Raw genomic sequence first — 18589 nt, 5'->3', positions numbered from 1 at the left:
ACTAGTTTCTTCTTCCAAGAAACATTCCTTTTGGTCTAGTCCAAAATAAAGTGTACCTGGCACTACAAGCTGATTCAAGTTAAAACAAATCTCTCATTTTTTTATTCTGAGCTCACTGGATCTCGCTGCCAGGGAAGTCCCAGAGCACATGCAAGTTGCCCAGCTGTCCCAAAGGTAACCTGGAAAGGTAACCCCAGCCATATGGCAAACAGGGTTGAGAGAAATATTTGTTAAATGACTGAGAATCAGCAATCAGAGATCCATATTTTTGATGTATTTGTGTTTATATTTTGAATTTTTACTCATGCATTAGAATTATGATACTGCTCTACCTACTAAGGTTTTTTAATAACTTGTTTTTAATAGCTTTTCTAGAATGTGTTTGGATTGAGTCATCTATATTCACCTTAGCTATATGCATACCCCTGATTTAGACTTCATTATGACCAGCTATGTACTCTTGGAAGTTATCATCTAAATGGTAGAATGTTTTTCTTTATGTGAAACTACCTAGCCTAAATAGTCAGCTGTGTCTGATTATCATTTTGAGCTCCAGAATAGGGTACACACTTTCCAGGGGGTGTATAAGAAAGTTCTTTGGAGTGTGGGAAGAAAACACTAGAACTTAATTTTCTGTTTACACATTATCTAATGAATCTTAGAGAGTATTCTTCTGAATAACTAACTCATAATCAGTAAGTCATTCCCTTATATATCAATCCAGAAAAAAGAATGAGGAAAAACTGATGAAATGGCTGTCCCTTATTAATTGCCTGTTATGCCCCAAGCATCATGCTATTGTAAATCCTCACAGCAATGCTACAAGATAGACATTGCTATTCCTACTTTACAAATTAAAGGAAAAAAAAAAGGTTCAGAAAGATTAAATAACTAGTCCAGGGTCACATAGCTAGAAAGTTGAGGAGCCAGGATTCAAACTCCAGTTTAATTAATTCAAAAGCAATGTCTCTGCACTTTCAACTATAGACTATGTTCCTGAAACTTTTACTAAAGTTGCCCTAACGACAGTATGGTATGAATGTACACACAGAGTGACCTGGGAACATTGTGCACAACTGGTGGCTCAGTGGTAAAGAATCCGCTTGCAATACAGGAGGAGACGTAGGTTTGATCCCTGGGTTGGGAAGATCTGGAGGAGGAAATGGCAACCCACTCCAGTATTCTTGCTTGGAAAATCCCATGGAGAGAAGAGCCTGGAGGGCTACAGTCCATGGGGTCACAAGAGTCAGACATGACTTAGCAACTAAACCACTACCATAGAGCACAACATTTGAGGCAAACTGTCACCTTTTGAAAGTTCACATGAATTTTATTTTAATTCTGCACATTTTAATTTAAAAAAATGCTTTTTATCCTTCCAGTCCAGTCCAGTTCAGTCGCTCGGTTGTGTCCGACTCTTGGCGACCCCATGAATCGCAGCACATCAAGCCTCCCTGTCCATCAGGGAGTTCACTCAGACTCATGTCCATCGAGTCAGTGATGCCATCCAGCCATCTCTTCCTCTGTTGTCCCCTTCTCCTCCTGCCCCCAATCCCTCCCAGCATCAGAGTCTTTTCCAATGAGTCAACTCTTCGCCTTTTTATCCTTACCCCAGGGGAAAAACTAAAAAAAAATATTTTGTGCCAAAACGTCAAATATAGTATTCTAGGAAAAATGTAACCCAAGTTTTTTCCTAGTAGTTTTATATTCCTTGATGCCTAACCACATACCTTTGGGATATTGTACTCCAGTATAAGAAGTGCCAGACCACACACACAATAGTGACTTTCCACAACAGAGGGAAGGGATGCAGTTCCCCAAAGAGTTTCTACCCTCCCCTCAAGTCAATACTCCTATTACATCTCTAACAATCCTACTCTTCTAGCTTTCTGTGACTTTCCTATGTGGTAGTTGAACCTCCAACTTTTATTTGTTTTTGGCTGAAAGTGCAGTGCTTATTTCATGTGAATGTAAAGCCTTTACTTAGAAACTAACTTTGGATAAAGTCTGTCTTTATCTGACCCTAACACACATGGGAAGTTTTCACGTCCTCTAAGAGTGTTAGAAAACATGGTGCCCTTTAGGTAATTGGTTTTCAAAGTACCTCATATTTCTTAGTGGATTTATTTAAAATAATGGTATTTATCTTGCTGCAACAGTTGACTATAACTGTTCATAGGTAGATCTTACTGTTTGTCTCAGATAAGATGCCACAGAGTTGAACAGATAAGCTTCCCTTTGTCTTAAGACTCACTAAAAAAATGTTGAAAGGTCACTTTTCATTTTGATAATCTGTCCCTGTCATCAGTTCAGTCCAGTCGCTCAGTCGTGTCCGACTCTTTGCGACCCCATGAATCGCAATGCGCCAGGCCTCCCTGTCCATCACCAACTCCCGGAGTTCACTCAGACTCACGTCCATCGAGTACGTGATGCCATCCAGCCATCTCATCCTCAGTCGTCCCCTTCTCCTCCTGCCCCCAATCCCTCCCAGCATCAGAGTCTTTTCCAATGAGTCAACTCTTCCCATGAAGTAGCCAAAGTACTGGAGTTTCAGCTTTAGCATCATTCCTTCCAAAGAAATCCCTGTCATATTGCCTATGTTATTCATAAAATCTGGGTCTTCCCAGTGGTAAAGAATCTGCCTGACAATGCAGGAGACAACAGAGACACGGGTTCCATCTCTAGATTGGGAAGACTCCCTGGAATAGGAAATGGTACCCCACTCTAGTATTCTTGCCTGGAAAATTCCGTGAACAAAGGAACCTGGCAGGCTACAGTCCACAGGGCTGCAAAAAGTCAGATGTAGCTGAGCAACTGAGCACAGCACATAAATAAAATCCATCTCTGCATTTTATAAATATGTATTAAATGAATAAAAAGGAGATGGAAAATACTTTAGAAGATGCCATGTAGCTCTGAATATCAGAATACACAAAGGACCACTGTGTCCAGAGGATAAAACTGAAAAGTAGATCTCCCTGACCACCTATTATTCACCAGCTAGAATCATTGCCCTGTTGATTTTCTTCATAAAGGTTATCACAATTTTAAATTTTCTTGTTTGTTTTCTTGCTTATTTTCTCCTTTTCATTCACCCACTAAAAATAAAAATTTCATAAGTAAGTGTAAAGTTTTATATCTGTACTTTTCAATTACTATAACACCAATCCCTTCAGTCATCATGGCTCATAGTAAGTGTTCAGTCAGTAAATATTTGTAGAATGAGTGAGTCAATCAAAAATATCCTTCCTACCTCTGTTACTGTAAGAATGAAGCCTCTCCATTCTTCCCCACTTTCTGTATTCTCTGTCTAAAGATGAAGACAAAAACAGGTAAGGACAAAGAGGGAAAGACATGAATAACTATGAACATTAATACTTTTGTTAACTTAGAATAATGGTAGAATTTCACATGACTGTTTTATAAGACCCCAAATATGTAAGCCCTCAAAACCCAGCAAGATTGACAAAATGCATAGTCTTCTATTGAAGCACAAAGTTTTAAAAAGTCAAGTATCTTTTAAACCACTTAAAATCAGTTAAGCAATAATTCAATTTCCTTTTTGCTTAGAACCATTATTGTGTATTTGTTATGAAATATTTCCATGCCATTTTCTTTTGTCAGAAGACAGAAGTACATAGCTTTAATTTGCTTGCTTACTAAACAAGTAAAATTGCACATATTTATTTAATTTGAAAAAATGTCAGTGTTAGCACACTTATTTCTGCAGTTGTCAGTTCACAGTTACTCCCCCTACTGATATTTAACACTGATTGGCTTTAAGTTTGAGGCACCCAAGTAGTAAGTTACCTTAAAAGCTTCCAGTTCTTAGCTCTAAATATTATTGATACAGCCAACATTTATTAAGTGCTTATTATTAAGTGTCAGCTACTGTTCTAAGCATTTCAGCTATATTAACTGATTGAGTCATGGCAATTGTGCAAAAAAAATGACTTTTTAAAAAATTTTCATTTTACAGATTTATTCATTTAACAGATACTCATTGAGTGTCTTTAAGTGCTAGGCACTTTTATATACTAGTTTACACCTAAGACTAAAACAAAACTCCTTATTCTCAGAAAGTTTAGGGTCTAGTAAGGAATAAATAATAAACATAATTGTGAGTAAATGTTTTAACTTCAAGTGGAAATAAGAAAATAAAAAGTAGAGCAAGTTTAAGAGAGATTGGGAACGCCATTAGTGGTGAGGGGAGAGGGAAAACAGCAATTTTAATAAAGTGGTCCAGGTAGGACTCAGTAAGAGGGTTACATCTGAGTTAAGACTTACTTCTGGATGAAGAAACCAAGGCAATAAAGAGGTTAAATAAGTTGCCTATAATTACACACTAACAAATAAAACAACTAGAGTTCAAATCTGGGCATCTGACTCCAAGGTTATTCTCTAAATGCCACATCAGAATTATCCAGGGAGCTTGCTTAAAATGCAGATTCAGAGGCTTGGGAATGCAACCTCACATTTCCTGAGTACAAGTGATTTCTGGTACACTGAAGCTAAAGGACCAGCGCTTTGAAGATTAAATCCAACTGCATCTTATTCAATTGCAAGTTAATTCTCTATGTTGCAGTTGTCGGTTGACTTTTCACTGGCTCACTTTCAATGCCAATTCAAGAATAAAAACCTTTTCCTATATAGGTACTGTTATACAGTGGTAAGTTTAACAAACATCTCTGCCTTTGTAGAGTTTAGAGTTTTACAAGATTAAGTCCATATTTCACAAATTGAGTATATATAACAATTCTCATTCATTTTTCTAATGGTTCTTTATAGCTTTTGTTTTCTGATCCAGTATCACACTTTGCATTTAGTTGTTCTGACTTCATAGTCTTCATAAATGTGAACAGGTGTCCAGTATTTCTCTGGCTTTTCTTACACTGGTATTCTTGATTAACATAGGCCATTTATGTAGCAGAATGTCTCTCAGTTTGTGAAATATGAGTTTGTCTACTTCAGTGGTTCCAAACATATATCATGTTGGACATGTCTCAGAATCATCTGGGAACTCAGTGAATGCTGAGTTCTTAGATGCCAATTCAAGAACAACTATCTAAAAACACCAGGTGAGATGGATTTCTGACTTTGCCAGAGGACAGAAGTATATGGTTTCAGTGTGCTTGTATACTAAACAGGGAATGTGCCCTTTCAAATCCTTATTTAGAAAACTGTGGTTCTTGGCAAAAGACAAGAAATGTTAACAAAATATAGGACTTGATGTGCCTCACATAATTCCTCTTTAATTCCTTTTAACATTTTGAAGAAGTGAATGCAGTTTATCACTATGACTTGTTTAAGTCTAATTTCTTCTCACTCACCTTCAATTGTACGTCCTCTTTTGGCAAAACAAGGGTGAATTTTACGCAGTTCTTTTCAGTTGGATTCTGATCAGTAAGGCATGTAAGGTCTGTTATATCTAACTTGTCAACATACTGCAAGATAAAGGGAAATCTGATTAAATTACTTCATAAGTAATATATGTTGATATTAATTCTAGCAGGAAGAAAAATAAATAATATCTTCATTTCAACTTGTTTGTACTTGCCATGGTATCCTGGCTTTCAGCTGTGCGTGGCACCCCTTCCCAACCCAGAGGCATCGGAAAATGTATTATGTGGTGGTGAACTCATACTTGCGAAAGCCAGTTGAGAAATGTTGAGGAATTTTGCAAGCCAATTGTTAAGCATAGCCATTATTAAAAATTAAATTGTATAAACATAAAATTAAATTAGTCATATTAGCAACAAAGGTAATTAAAATTCAAAACTCCTGTTTTCCTAGTTATATTACTGTCCAGTGGGCCAAAATATTTGTTCAAGTTTTTCATGTTTACAGAAAAATGTGAAAGAACTTTTTTGGCCAACCCTAATATATAGCAGGAGAAGGCAATGGCACCCCACTCCAGTACTCTTGCCTGGGAAATCCCATGGACGGGGGAGCCTGGTAGGCTTCAGTCCATGGGGTCGTGAACAGTTGGACACGACTGAGCAGCTTCACTTTCACTTTTCACTTTCATGCATTGGAGAAGGAAATGGCAACCCACTCCAGTGCTTTTGCCTGGAGAATCCCAGGGACGGGGGAGCCTGTGGGCTGCCATCTCTGGGGTCACACAGAGTCGGACACAACTGAAGCGATGCAGCATCAGCAATATATAGCATTCTCTGTACTCTTGTATTTATTTATATCTTTATTTCTATGTAGTGAAAATGCTATAAACGTACTGTGACGATGTGCTGCTGAACCTTTCTTTCCAACCCCATGTACAGTGAAATAATATTGATAGGGTGAAATTAGTCATGGTGGGAGTTTTTACACCTTGAAAATTGGCAAACCTTACTGGTGGCTCAGCAGTAAAGAATCTGCCTGCAGTGCCGGAGACTCAGGTTCAATCCTGGGTTGGGAAGATCCCCTGGAGAAGGAAATGGCAGCCCACTATAGTATTCTTGCCTGGAAAATCCCATGGACAGAGGAAACTGGTGGGATACAGTCCATGGTGTTTCAAAAGAGTCAGACATAACTGAGCGACTAAACAACAACAAATTAAAGTTTGATTTAGGTTTTATTTTGTTAATTGTCCAAGGGGCCCACAAACTTTTTCTACGAAGGCTAAGTAGGATATGTTTTAGGCTTTGTGGTCCATATACTTTTGTTGCAAATGCTTGTTTTTTTAAACAACACTTTAAAAATGTGAAAAATATTCTTAGCTCATAGACTATACAAAAACAGGCCATAGGCTAAATTTAGCTCAAAGACCACAGTTTGCTGATCTAAACTTCAGAAAATGAAGGGGAGAATGTCAGCACTGCAGATGAAATTTTAAAGTTTGCTGTCTCTCAAGCTTTTTAATTGTAAACAGAACAAAAAATGACAAAATATTCTTCCATAATTCTAAAATCATTATCTCACTCAACAAAGATGTTGCTCACATCATTGACAAATGGGTGACATTCTTACATACATAATTATTGCTTTGCTTGCCTCCTACTCATTAATGTAAACATAAACATTGGCCAACATTCATGTCAAATATAATATTTAGTGACAATAAAAATATTAGGGAAACAGCAGATTGGAAAACAACTCCATTTGTCAAATCATAATTAAATAATAATTGGCTACAGATACAGGTTCAAAAAAATTAGTAAAAGTATTCTGTGAGAATTAATTGCCTATATGGAAGTTAGTAAAGAGTATGTATTTTACTTTTTAACTATGAATTACACATTCTCTGTATCGGTAATACTCTAATAAATATATATGTTCATATATAATTTTTCCTGTTAAGCCATTGTTCAGCATTTACCAAATGCTGCTGGTTCAGTTCAGTCACTCAGTTGTGTTAAGACTCTTTGCAACCCCATGGACTACAGCATGCCAGGCTTCCCTGTCCTTCACTGTCTTCCAGAGTTTTCTCAAACTCATGTCCACTGAATCAGTAATGCCACTGAACCATCTCATCCTTTGTCACTCCTCTCCCTGCCCTCAATCTTTCCCAGTATCAGGATCTTTTCCAGTGAGTCACTCTTTGTATCAGGTGGCCAAAGTGTTAGAGCTTCAGCTTCAGCATCAGTCTTCAAATGAATATTCAGGATTGACATGCTGCTGGTTATAAGGATCCTATTAAGACATTTCTATCTTATTCTAGTATAATAAAAACATTCCTTCTGAGCAGTTGGTCTATGTGGCCTGGTCTGAATCCGGCTGACGAGATGTGCTCTGCAATGTCTGAAAGATTACTACCATCTCTAATCTTATTAGGTATTATTATATTAGTTATAATTTTTGCTAAATCTCCCTCATTCTTGACTTCTTTTTATTTCCTTTACTTTCCTCTCTGTTGTGCCCAATATAACTTATTTTATTATATTCTTGTAAGTATACTTATTCTTGTTTTCTGACTAAGGTAAGGCATAAAAATAAGGAAATGAATTTTTTTCCAGAGTTATTCCTGTATTGATATGGTTGAGGGTAAGTCTGGGTTGATCTATTTATCTTCAGTGAACAAAAAAACAATTAAAAATAGAAGCGGAGGTATAAGGGAAGGGGGACAAAATTTTTAAATTACACAGAATCTTTTTCTGGTAAATTATCTAAAGCTAAAGGAGGAAGCAACAGAGGAAGAAATGGTGCAGTTAGATAAAGTATCATAAGCTTATCTACTGATTAGAAGAAAGGAGTCTATCTTTTGTTTTTAATTGTAGTATTGAAAGACCCTTAGTGGCCATCTGTCTAATCTAGCTGCCCTCTGATGCTTGAATCTCCCCCAGCGTATTCCTCCATGCAGCCATCCAGCCTGTGTTGGAACATCTTGAACAACATGAAACTTACATCCTCCACAGCTCTGCCTGTGGCAAGGTTTTTCTTGTATTAAGCGTTTTTCCCTAGACAGCTTCCATCCATGGGAACTAGTCCCTCTTCCCTGGAATAACACTAAACAGATTCAGTGACTCTTTCACATGATGCCTGACAGTCTTTCAAATATTTAAAGGCAGCTTTAAATTCTTCCCTTCTTCTTGTTCAATCACTCAGTTGTGTCTGACTCTGTGACCCCATGCACAAGCCAGGCTTCCCTTTCCTTCACCATTTCCTAAAGTTTGCTCAAACTCATGTCAGTTGAGTCGATGATGCCATCCAACTATCTCATCCTCTGTTGCCCGCTTCTCCTCCTGCCTTTAACCTTTCCCAGCATCAGGATGTTTTCTACTGAGTCAGCTCTTCCCATCAGGTGGCCAAAGTATTGGAGCTTCAGCTTCAGCATTAGTCCTTCCAATGAATATTCAGGACTGATTTCCTTTAGGATTGACTAGTTTATCTGCTTGCTGTCCAAAGGACTCTCCAGAGTCTTCTCCAACATCACAGTTTGAAGGCATCAGTTATTCAGCACTCAGCCTTTTTTATTGTTCAACTCGCATCTGTACATGACTACTGGAAAAACCATAGTGTTCACTATATGGACCTTTGTCAGCAAAATAATGTCTCTGCTTTTTAATACGCTTTCTAGATTTGTCATTGCTTTTATTCCCTTCTTACAGGCTAAGTATCTACAGATCTCATTTGTTCTATCTCTATGCTTTCTCCTAAACTATCACTGAAAAAATTCCCCAAAAGTCTGCATCCTCTTTTAACAAGCAATTCCACAGAATTTCATTATTCCACAGTCTCTTCATGGGTCATGGTTAAGAATGCTGGCTCAAGAACAAGATCTGGTTATACTCCTTGCATTAGCTTTCTGATCATGTATAAGTTTTTTAATCTTAAATGTGACAGTTCTCATCTAGAAAGTTGGGATTACAATAGTACCCACTCTTTAGGGTGGTTGTGAAAATTAAATGAGATAATACATGTAAAATGCTTAAATGCTTACTATATGCCAGCTACTCTCAAGTCTTTAGACTCTCTTTAGTCCGTTTATTTACTATTGCCTTTAACTTGGGTGGGGGTGGGGGGACTTTATGAGATGGGCTACTGTTTCCATCCTAATTTTGATTTGAAACTGATTATGTTGGAGATCTTTCGTTTGCTCCTCTAGAGTCACTTTTATTCCTTCACCATCTAACACTGTGCACCAGGAGCAGGAGCTGTCTGGACAGGATGAAGGGCTTCCTTCACCTCTGACTTCTGTTGGGCTGGAACACTGGTGAACACTGATGGACACTGGCAGGAGATCAAAGCAACAAGGAGAGTGAGATCGGGTGTTTATTACTCTGTACAATTGCTTCCTCTGTCAAAGATCACATTCTCTTCAAGGCAGTCTTCCGCTCTCTCAGTACTCTCCTCTTTCCTCTCCTCATGGGTGTGGTAATGGGGCACTGTTACAGAGCCTCAGGTTCTGTACTATCCTTTGTGGTTTTCCTACTTCCTCTCCACTACTTTGAATGTAGTATCTTCATTAAACTGTCTTTGAATTACCTAATTTGTTTCCTGCCAGTACCCTATCTGATACACTGAGACACAGAGGGATTAGGTAAATAGCCCAAGATCCCAAAATGGCACTATGAACAGGAGCAGGGCTGGGACACAACCCCGGCAGTCTACCTAAAGACCATATCCCAATCACTAAGTTGTACCTCTGTTGCCATGGAGTAAGTAAATAGTAACTATTAACTCTCTCACATACGTGTATTGTACAAGGTTTAGGCCAAGGTCTTTTATTTTCACTGACATCAGTGGGAATTTGGAGACAAGACAGAGAAATTTTGTTAAAATTTATTTTATGGTATTTAAAAACACTTATATAAATCTTATCTCCAGAAATCTGGTGAAAGATGACCATTTTAAGTTTGTTTTCTGTTTGTTTGCTTACTATTATTAATGGTGCTGAAATGCCTGCAGGTAAGATACATCACACAGACACTTTTTCTGTATCTTTCATTCAATCTAGTCATGTGATAACCATGTTCTAGAAGTGTGGGCTACTGTATCCATGGTCTAAAATATTTATATTGTTATTGGATTATAAAATCTCATAGGCATAGCATTCCAAGGTAGGCATGCATTTGCTACTAAATGCTACATTTTATTTGTGGAAAAAAATGAAATGCGCCATTTTCAATTTTTTGTGGATAAATTGAAATAGAAATCAATTATTTAGAATTAATACAAATAAATAATCTCAGAATTTCTTTATTGTTATCCTCATGATTGAGCTCTTCAAAGTCCTGTCTTATGAGGTTTGTTTGTGTCTTTCTAGAAAATTTAAATTGTGACATACTCTATGTTAACAGGCTTTGGGATCATCTAGTTCCCTTCAGATTATAAATACATGCTACAGCAAGACCAAAAGTAGGGGAAATTAAAGCCATCACTTGGTAGTAGGCAATTTGAATCCAGATGTTTAGCTAAAATTATCACTTCTCAACTAAGTTTTTGTTATCAGGCTCAGAAAGAAAAGAATGCAAAGTTAAAAACATGAGTTAATACCTTCTGAGTTGCCCAGGAAATTTTTACCACGGATCACAGATATAAATGTTCTTATTTCAATTGGTTATATTAGCACGTCTTTACTTTCAGAAGGCAGAAAATGAATAACAGACAAGAATGAATAATAGAATACTATATGGCAAGTATTTATTGGAAAAAAAATTGAATCAGCTGAATATGTCTACTTACTGTTGTACTTTTTTTGTCTGTGTAAAAGAAAAGTGTAGTTCCTCTCAACTCTGTCCAGTAATGCTTATACTCCTGGAGGAAAGAAATTGTAACCATTATTTCATTATGTATACTCAACTATTTTCCTGTTGATATTTCCCTGTATAACTTTCTTAATTTCTGTGTGATATATGGTTCTTCTTTATCCTGAGATAAATAACCTGCTTTTATGGCTTAATTTTACATTTAATTCCTCCAGTAAATCCTTCACAAATTTTAGTATGCGGCATGTAGTAGGAATGTAATTTGATTTGTATTTAAATATGTTATTTTCCAAAACTTTCCTCATTGATTCAAGACTCAACTTTCTGTGCAGTTTCAATGAAAGCTTGCACCTGTAATCAAGGGATCAGGTTAGAACAAAGCATTTTATGTCTACCTTCCAAGACAGTTGAAAGGATTGAATGAATTAAAACACATAGATCACTTAGCATAGTACATGGCTCATAGTTTAGGTTCAATAAATATATAGATCAAGGAAATACAAGCAATTGATAATGATAAAAATAACACAATCAAAGCTGAAATTTGAATTCACATTCATGTGCTTAACATTTCATAATTAACATATTCACTTTATTGTGAGTTCTATAGAAAAACAATTTTTTTTTAGTTTAAAATATTTAAGTAGTCTAGTAAGGCTCTAGACCAAGTGAAAGGCTATTTAGATAAGAACTTAACATTCTATGAAAAGTGGCTGTATTACAAAAGAATGGAAAGCGTGGTAGTTGGGGGGGAGTGGTTAAAGAATTTAAAAAAAAAAATCCTAAACACTTACCTTTACACCCAGCTCTTTGCAAAAATATGTTTTGAAAAATACCAGTTAGTTTTATGAACATGTTGATCTTTCCTTGCTTTAGGGTTTACTAAGCTGGGTTTTCAGATGTTAGATTATCTTGACTTATATGGAGGATCAATGTAACAAAATCAAATGAGGAATATTTTTCTTTTGCTTATAAATGTGAAGACACTCTTACGTGTTATGGTATTTTGTAGCTCGTTAATAATGACATAGCATTTGCCTTTTTCTGATCAGCAAAACGTTGGTCACTTCTTCAGAATTTATATACTTAATTTTCTCAAATAATGGGGACACTATAACCCATCTTGCTTTAATTTTCCTTGGCTCTCAGAAAGCTCAAGATTAAATTGATTCTGAATTACAGCAACCACCTTTCTCATGGTCTTAACAGAACTATTTTCTCACTTTGTCTTTATGGCTGATAAGGTGCTATATTAGCTTTTCCTGTATATCAAGCCACCCTAAAACTTAGTGGACTAAAACAGCAAGCATTTTCTATCTCTCCTCATCCTTTGACTGACTGATGATACTTTGGGTCCAGGTATACTTGGCTATGACTTAATGGTCTAGGATGCCCTCATTCACTTGCTTGGGGTCTTGGCTGGGACTGTAAAATGACTGAGTGTGTTAGTATAAGAAATATATTTAGTCTTTGTTCCCGAGTTCCTGGTATAGAGATCCTAAAACACTTGGAATTTCCTAATAGAAGTGTTTTTGTTACTCCTAGTGAACCCCTTTACATCGTATCAGAATTTTTACTAATGTGGTAGTTTAAGATGGGACCCCTAGATAGGTTCAGGATGGGTCTAGTCACCAAAAGAACAAATAATTAGAGGGTTGGAGCTTTAAGCCCTACCTACCAACCTCCAAGAAGGAAGAGGTTAAGCTTTATAAAAACTCTTGAATGACGAGATTTAATAAGCTTCCATATGCCAGAGGGGTAGTATACCTCATCTCCACAGAGACCGTAACACGCATGCTTTGGATCCTTCCAGACCTCGACCTCTTCATCTAGATGTTCATTTGTTTCCCTTTTCAGTAAATGTAAGCAGTGTTTTCCTGAATTCTGTGAGCCATTCTAGTAAATTGTCAAATCTTGGGAAAGGGTCCTGGGAACCCTGATTTATAGCCAGTCAGTGAGAAGGACAGGAGATCTGGGACTTGGGGCTAGTGGTTGAAGTAGGAGGTAGTTTCGTGGGACTCAGCTGTTAATTAAGCTATAGGGTCTTCGCTAAATTTGAGTAGGTAATTAGTATCAGAATTGAACTGAATTGTTGAACACCCAGTTGATATCCAAGAGAATCAGAGAATTGGTTTTGGGGGCTAGAAACCACCCCACTGAAACAACTGGAATCACACTCCATGCAGTCTCACCTTCCAGTCAGCAAGCAGCCTAGACGTGTTCCCGTGCTGGCAGAAGGAATGCCCAGGGACAAGAGAGGGCAAAACCCAAAGTGCAAGTACTGCCTGATTCTCCGCTTTTGTCACATTTATCAAAGCATGACCCAATCTAGATTCAAGGGGCAGGAAAATAGACTCAGTGTCTTTATGGAAGGAGCAGAAAAGTCATATTTCCAAAGGGAGTGTATACAGTGAGGAATGAACAAACTGATGGTAGTCCTGCAGCAACCTACATCAGGGGCAGAGATAGAACTTGGAGCACAGTTTCTCTGTCCAAGTCTTGTGCTCTTTCTTCTTCCTCCTACCTCTCAACACAGAGTGGGCTATAACATAATGTAACGAACTTGCTGGTGCTTCCTGAACCAATAACTGAAGACCAAAGAAAAGAACAATTCCAAAGGGCATAGGATTGATGTTATCAGCCAATAGATGGTCCCCAAAGGAGCAACTGTAAAACTGCGCAGGGATTTTTCCTCTTGTCTGAAATCCAGATGCCAATATATACCTGACACATCTTGGAGTCAAGCAGTTTAATAAGGCAACAGAATAAACCTTAATTTCAGCCCCCATCAGAAGTTTTTTATTTCCTTATTTTCACATAGGATTAAAAAAAAAAAGGCATTGAAGTAACCCTTTGCCTGCTGTCTCTGCTGCTTTCATTCGCCCTCCAGTCTATCCTGAATGGTACTGCTAGAATTACTCCTCTGCAGAGAGTAGGACTGAGTATCTAAGAGGTAAGTCTGGGAGACAGGGTCCTCAGCTCAGTCCCTTGCCGTCTTAACTCAGCGTACCACACAGAGAGGATGTTCTGCTCTGTTCCTGCTATGTGGCAGAGGGTCTCCAAGAGGGATAGGCAGAGGTTCATTCCGTGGTGGGGGAACTAATAGCTCATATGCAGCAACTAAGAGTTTGTACGCTTCAACTAAAAAAAAATCCTGTATTCCGAAGGAAGATTGAGGATCCCATGTGCTGCAACTAAGACCCAAGACAGCCAAATCAATTAAAAAAAAATCCTAAAGACTACTTAAATCTGGGGTAAAGTGTCAACACAGTTTTAGTCTTGAGTCTAATCCATATATTGATAGAATTTATTAATAAGAGTAACATTCTTTCCACATGGTAATTGGCATGAGTGTGTAACAGTGGTGGCATCTAAAAATCTCTAAAATAGATCTCTTTCAATGGGATTCTGTACAAGAAGAAATTTTGTAAACTAGAATAATGAAATTCATTGTAATTCCTATATGAAATCATGCTTTCATACGGTCTTAAGTAAAGAGAGAGAAAACTGCATTGAGAAATTTGGTTTCAAAACTTGCTAACCTATACTGTCTGCGATCAGCCCAGTGTTCTGTAAACACTGTGAAAGTATATTGTCACTCTGTTGAAAGAGTACTTGAATTTTCTCAGAATTGACTTGAGATTAAATAATAAAACAATTCCGTTTTATTGTGGAGCTTTAAAAAAAATCATATCTCTCTTTTTAAGGCTTTTACATTCTGCTCTAATAGGAAGTCTCTTAATGCAAGGAGCAAGTCAAGGATACATGATATTTTGGAACTATGATGGCGGTGAGGAAGTGGGGAGGAGTTGGAACATAGGCATATTGGTTAGAGAATTGAATCACAGATTGTGTAGTTTTACTGAAGTATGGCATCTAAGATCAAGGCCAAACCCGATTTTATGATTCCTGGAGGAAAAGAAAACAAGAGAAAAGCCTGTATGAAAGTCTACCACTCTGTTAATCTTCTTAATTAGCCTCATCAGTATTAACCTACCATAGATAGAAAAACTAAAATCAGTAACAGCAGTCAAAGTTTATTGCATTCTCTCATATATATGCATACATGCATCTATGCTTCTGAGAAAAATTATAGAGGTGTTCAGGCATGAGAGAATGGTATGAATTGCAGAGTTAATGAAAGAAACATGGGAGCATTACTGATAAATAAACATAGATTTTTAGAAAGGATAAAGGAGGGTTTATTAAATGAGGGAAGAAGCAAGAACAAAGGACACTGAGTTGAGAAAAAGGCAGCCAGGAGGAAAAGGAAGATTATAAATATCAGTGGGCTCTGTGAACACCAACCATAGCCACAAACCTAAGAATACTTCTAATTTACATTTGGTATGCAGAGAACTGCAGGTCATAGTCTTGATTTAGTTTCTGAGAAGTGCTCCTGGAAACTAGTATAATTTAAGTCATCTATAAATATCAATTGTAATGACCAACATATAGGTATATATTTATATCTACAGAGATAACATAAATATTTTAAAAATTAAATTTGAAGGACCTGTTTTTGAATTAAATACATTTAATACAAGATGTCTTATTTTTAAGCAGTCACTTGTGTCCTTGCTGAAGTAAAAAATACTGAAATGGGCCTTTTGAATTTATCACTAGCTTCATTATCATTAGATGACCTTGTATTTAGAGTCTAATGTGACTATTATTTTCATTCATTAAGCAGTGTTTTTGAAAGTCTACTGAGCTTACTGTTGAGCTCAGTGTGATGAAGAATCTAGTGATTAGACATCCCCAATCTTGAAAAACCCAATAAATGGATTTTTTTTTTTTGAAAGGCAGCATGATGTCAAGTGCTTTGCAATAAAATCCCAGCTGGGCTCTTTATGGTGAGGCACTTTGAACACAAACTCTGTGAGCAACAATTCACCCATCTTGAAGTGGATAAAATTATTTCTACCCAGAAAAATTATTATAAGGACCAGAGAGACAAGATATTAAGAGCCTAACATATCTCCCATGTCAACACCTCAAGAAAATATACTCATATAGTCCATTTGATCATCACAGCAACCCATTCAGTTATACAAGAGAGTAACTGTCCATTTTACAAAACAGGAAACAGATGAAAAGATATGAGGGATTGCCTAAGTTCTACAGGAGGACTGATACATCTCCTGGCACCCAGGACTCTTTTCTCATTGATGTAACTACTAAAATAGGTGACAGTGCAAATCCAGTAAAGTTCCTCTCTATCCCCTGTCCCCAATAAAAAGTTCCTTCCTTTTTTTCTCTTGTGAGTGAATAAAGGTTCTTTGCTTAAGGAAGACCGTTGTATAGTAGTCTACAAAGCGTGGCACTAAACCCCGGAAGCATGTAAGATGATCTCATTGGGGAAGAAACTTTTAGAATATCTCTATTTCATTTATTTCATCTTTCTTAATTCTTTTCTTGCATATAGTCAGTCATTTTTTGGACTTAGTACAGGAGCACACCATAATTTCTAAACTAATATTCTTATGTTAGAGATCTACGTTCAAAATATTTTCTTGAAAGGAGTGTGTTACTTTAAAAATTTGGAAAGCACTAGCACAGAGAACTTTTTGAGAGCACAGCCAAGTCCTAAAATTTTTCTAAATGAATTAGTGGCAGTTGGAGGACTAGTGAGAGAAATGTTACTTTGAAGCTATTTTAATGGTCATATTCTATGTTCAGGCTAATAAAACATATTACATATCATTGTTTTAATTTGAACACATCACAGTTTGAAGAAACTGTGAGATGTTACCCAAATTCTCTCTTATTTTCAAATAGTTCCCCCAAAATAAGAATTTTGTACATTTCTAAAAGCTGTAATGCCATGGATATCTCATTGTAGCACCTAATGGCTTTTATTCGGAGAAGGCAATGGCAACCCACTCCAGTACTCTTGCCTGGAAAATCCCATGGACAGAGGAGCCTGGTAGGCTGCAGTCCATGGGGTTGCTGGGAGTCGGACACGACTGAGTGACTTCACTTTCACTTTTCACTTTCATGCATTGGAGAAGGAAATGGCAATCCACTCCAGTGTTCTTGCCTGGAGGATCCCAGGGATGGGGGAGCCTGGTGGGCTGCCATCTATGGGGTCGCACAGAGTTAGACACGACTAAAGCGACTTAGCAGCAGCAGCAGCAGCAGCAATGACTTTTATTATCTAATATATCTAATCATCCAGAATTCTAGTGTTGTGGGTTAAGTAAATTTTCCCACATTTTCACCATAAAAATTATGTACTTTTATGGGTTCCTGACCTCGGATCCATGGAACTCTTGGAATTGTGGTTAAAATGGTATATGTTGGCACATTTTCTTAAGGGCAAATCTCCTTAATTCTTAAAAGTGCCCCTGTCAAAGAAGACCTTCTATATACCTTTGGTTCACCTCCCTTTCAAAAATTCTTTGGCACTATGCTGCCACTTGTTTAGAAATCCCAGTATTCTCCTTAACTTTCTCTCCATGCTTCTGTTTTCAAGCAATCTAATTATCACCATGGCCCTCCTTTGAGCGGGATTAAAAACTGATTTTCATATGTTAATAAGAATGTGATAGATAATAAAATAGAAGGAGAATGAATCTAATCTCTAGTATGAGGCAGGTGTTTTATATTTGTTATCCCTTTAGTCCTTGAAACCACCTTGTTAGTAGACATTACTGTCGTTCTCTTGCTCTCTTCTCTCTGATGTATAAGTAAAAGATACTTTACTATGAATTCAAGTGGAAGCATAAGTTAATTTCCTCCAAAACATTTGCACCTATAGTTTATTCTTTCCATTTCAAAGTATGCTTTCTAAGAAAAGTTAGACTGGCATTCGGGTAAGTGAAGTGAGTCATCACTTCTGACTAACCTAACCCTCACGAAGGTAGGGGTTTGTATTTTATTCATATTCTCTGAAACTGAGTGTGATGTTTGGTGCATAGGAAACACAAAATAAACACCACTTAAATGAATGAATTGATTAAGCACTGACTGTATCCCAGGCATTATACCTTGAGAGGTAAGTCATATTCTCTCCATTTTACAGTTGAGGAAATTTAGTCTCAAGGAAATTAAGTAACGTGTATAAAATCACAGAATATAAGTGGCAAAACCATTAGGTAAAGACATGTTTTACTGACACTCTAAAATCTTTGTTTTTTTCTACTATCCAGACCAATGGAATGCCCTTTTTAAACACTAAAGGGAACCCAGTACCAGAAACAGTCATTACAAAGTCTTTGGAAAAATTTCAATAAATAGACAAGTTTAAATTATAGTCTAAACATTTCTTTTTCCCAACTCCCCTTTCCTGGCATGTAACTGACAGATATTACTAATTCATGTTAATACCCATAACAGAATACAAATTACCATGTCTTTCCTCTCCAATATTAAATGATCTGATTATATATACAAGAAATATGATTGTGCTGCTACAGATATTTTTACATACACAAATTTTC

General features: G+C 37.0%; 1 protein-coding gene across 2 annotated transcripts in view; it reads right to left on the bottom strand.

Moving 5' to 3' along the window:
• Positions 1 to 18589, bottom strand: part of STAP1 (signal transducing adaptor family member 1) — a 31038-nt gene that overhangs the window by 11315 nt on the left and 1134 nt on the right. The window contains exons 2-4 of one of the 2 annotated variants that reach the window (XM_069594232.1): positions 11122 to 11193; positions 5331 to 5444; positions 3254 to 3310 (exon numbers count right to left, since the gene is read on the bottom strand). In XM_069594232.1, the coding sequence (XP_069450333.1) occupies positions 3254 to 3310; positions 5331 to 5444; positions 11122 to 11193 (243 nt within the window). The remainder of the gene's footprint in view (positions 1 to 3253; positions 3311 to 5330; positions 5445 to 11121; positions 11194 to 18589) is intronic. The other variant, XM_069594233.1, reaches the window with a different exon arrangement.

This window comes from Ovis canadensis, chromosome 6 (genome assembly GCF_042477335.2).
Source record: "Ovis canadensis isolate MfBH-ARS-UI-01 breed Bighorn chromosome 6, ARS-UI_OviCan_v2, whole genome shotgun sequence".
NCBI lineage: Eukaryota > Metazoa > Chordata > Mammalia > Artiodactyla > Bovidae > Ovis > Ovis canadensis.
The sequence above is the reverse complement of the archived record's forward strand: the minus strand, read 5'-3'. Positions and strand labels throughout refer to the sequence as shown.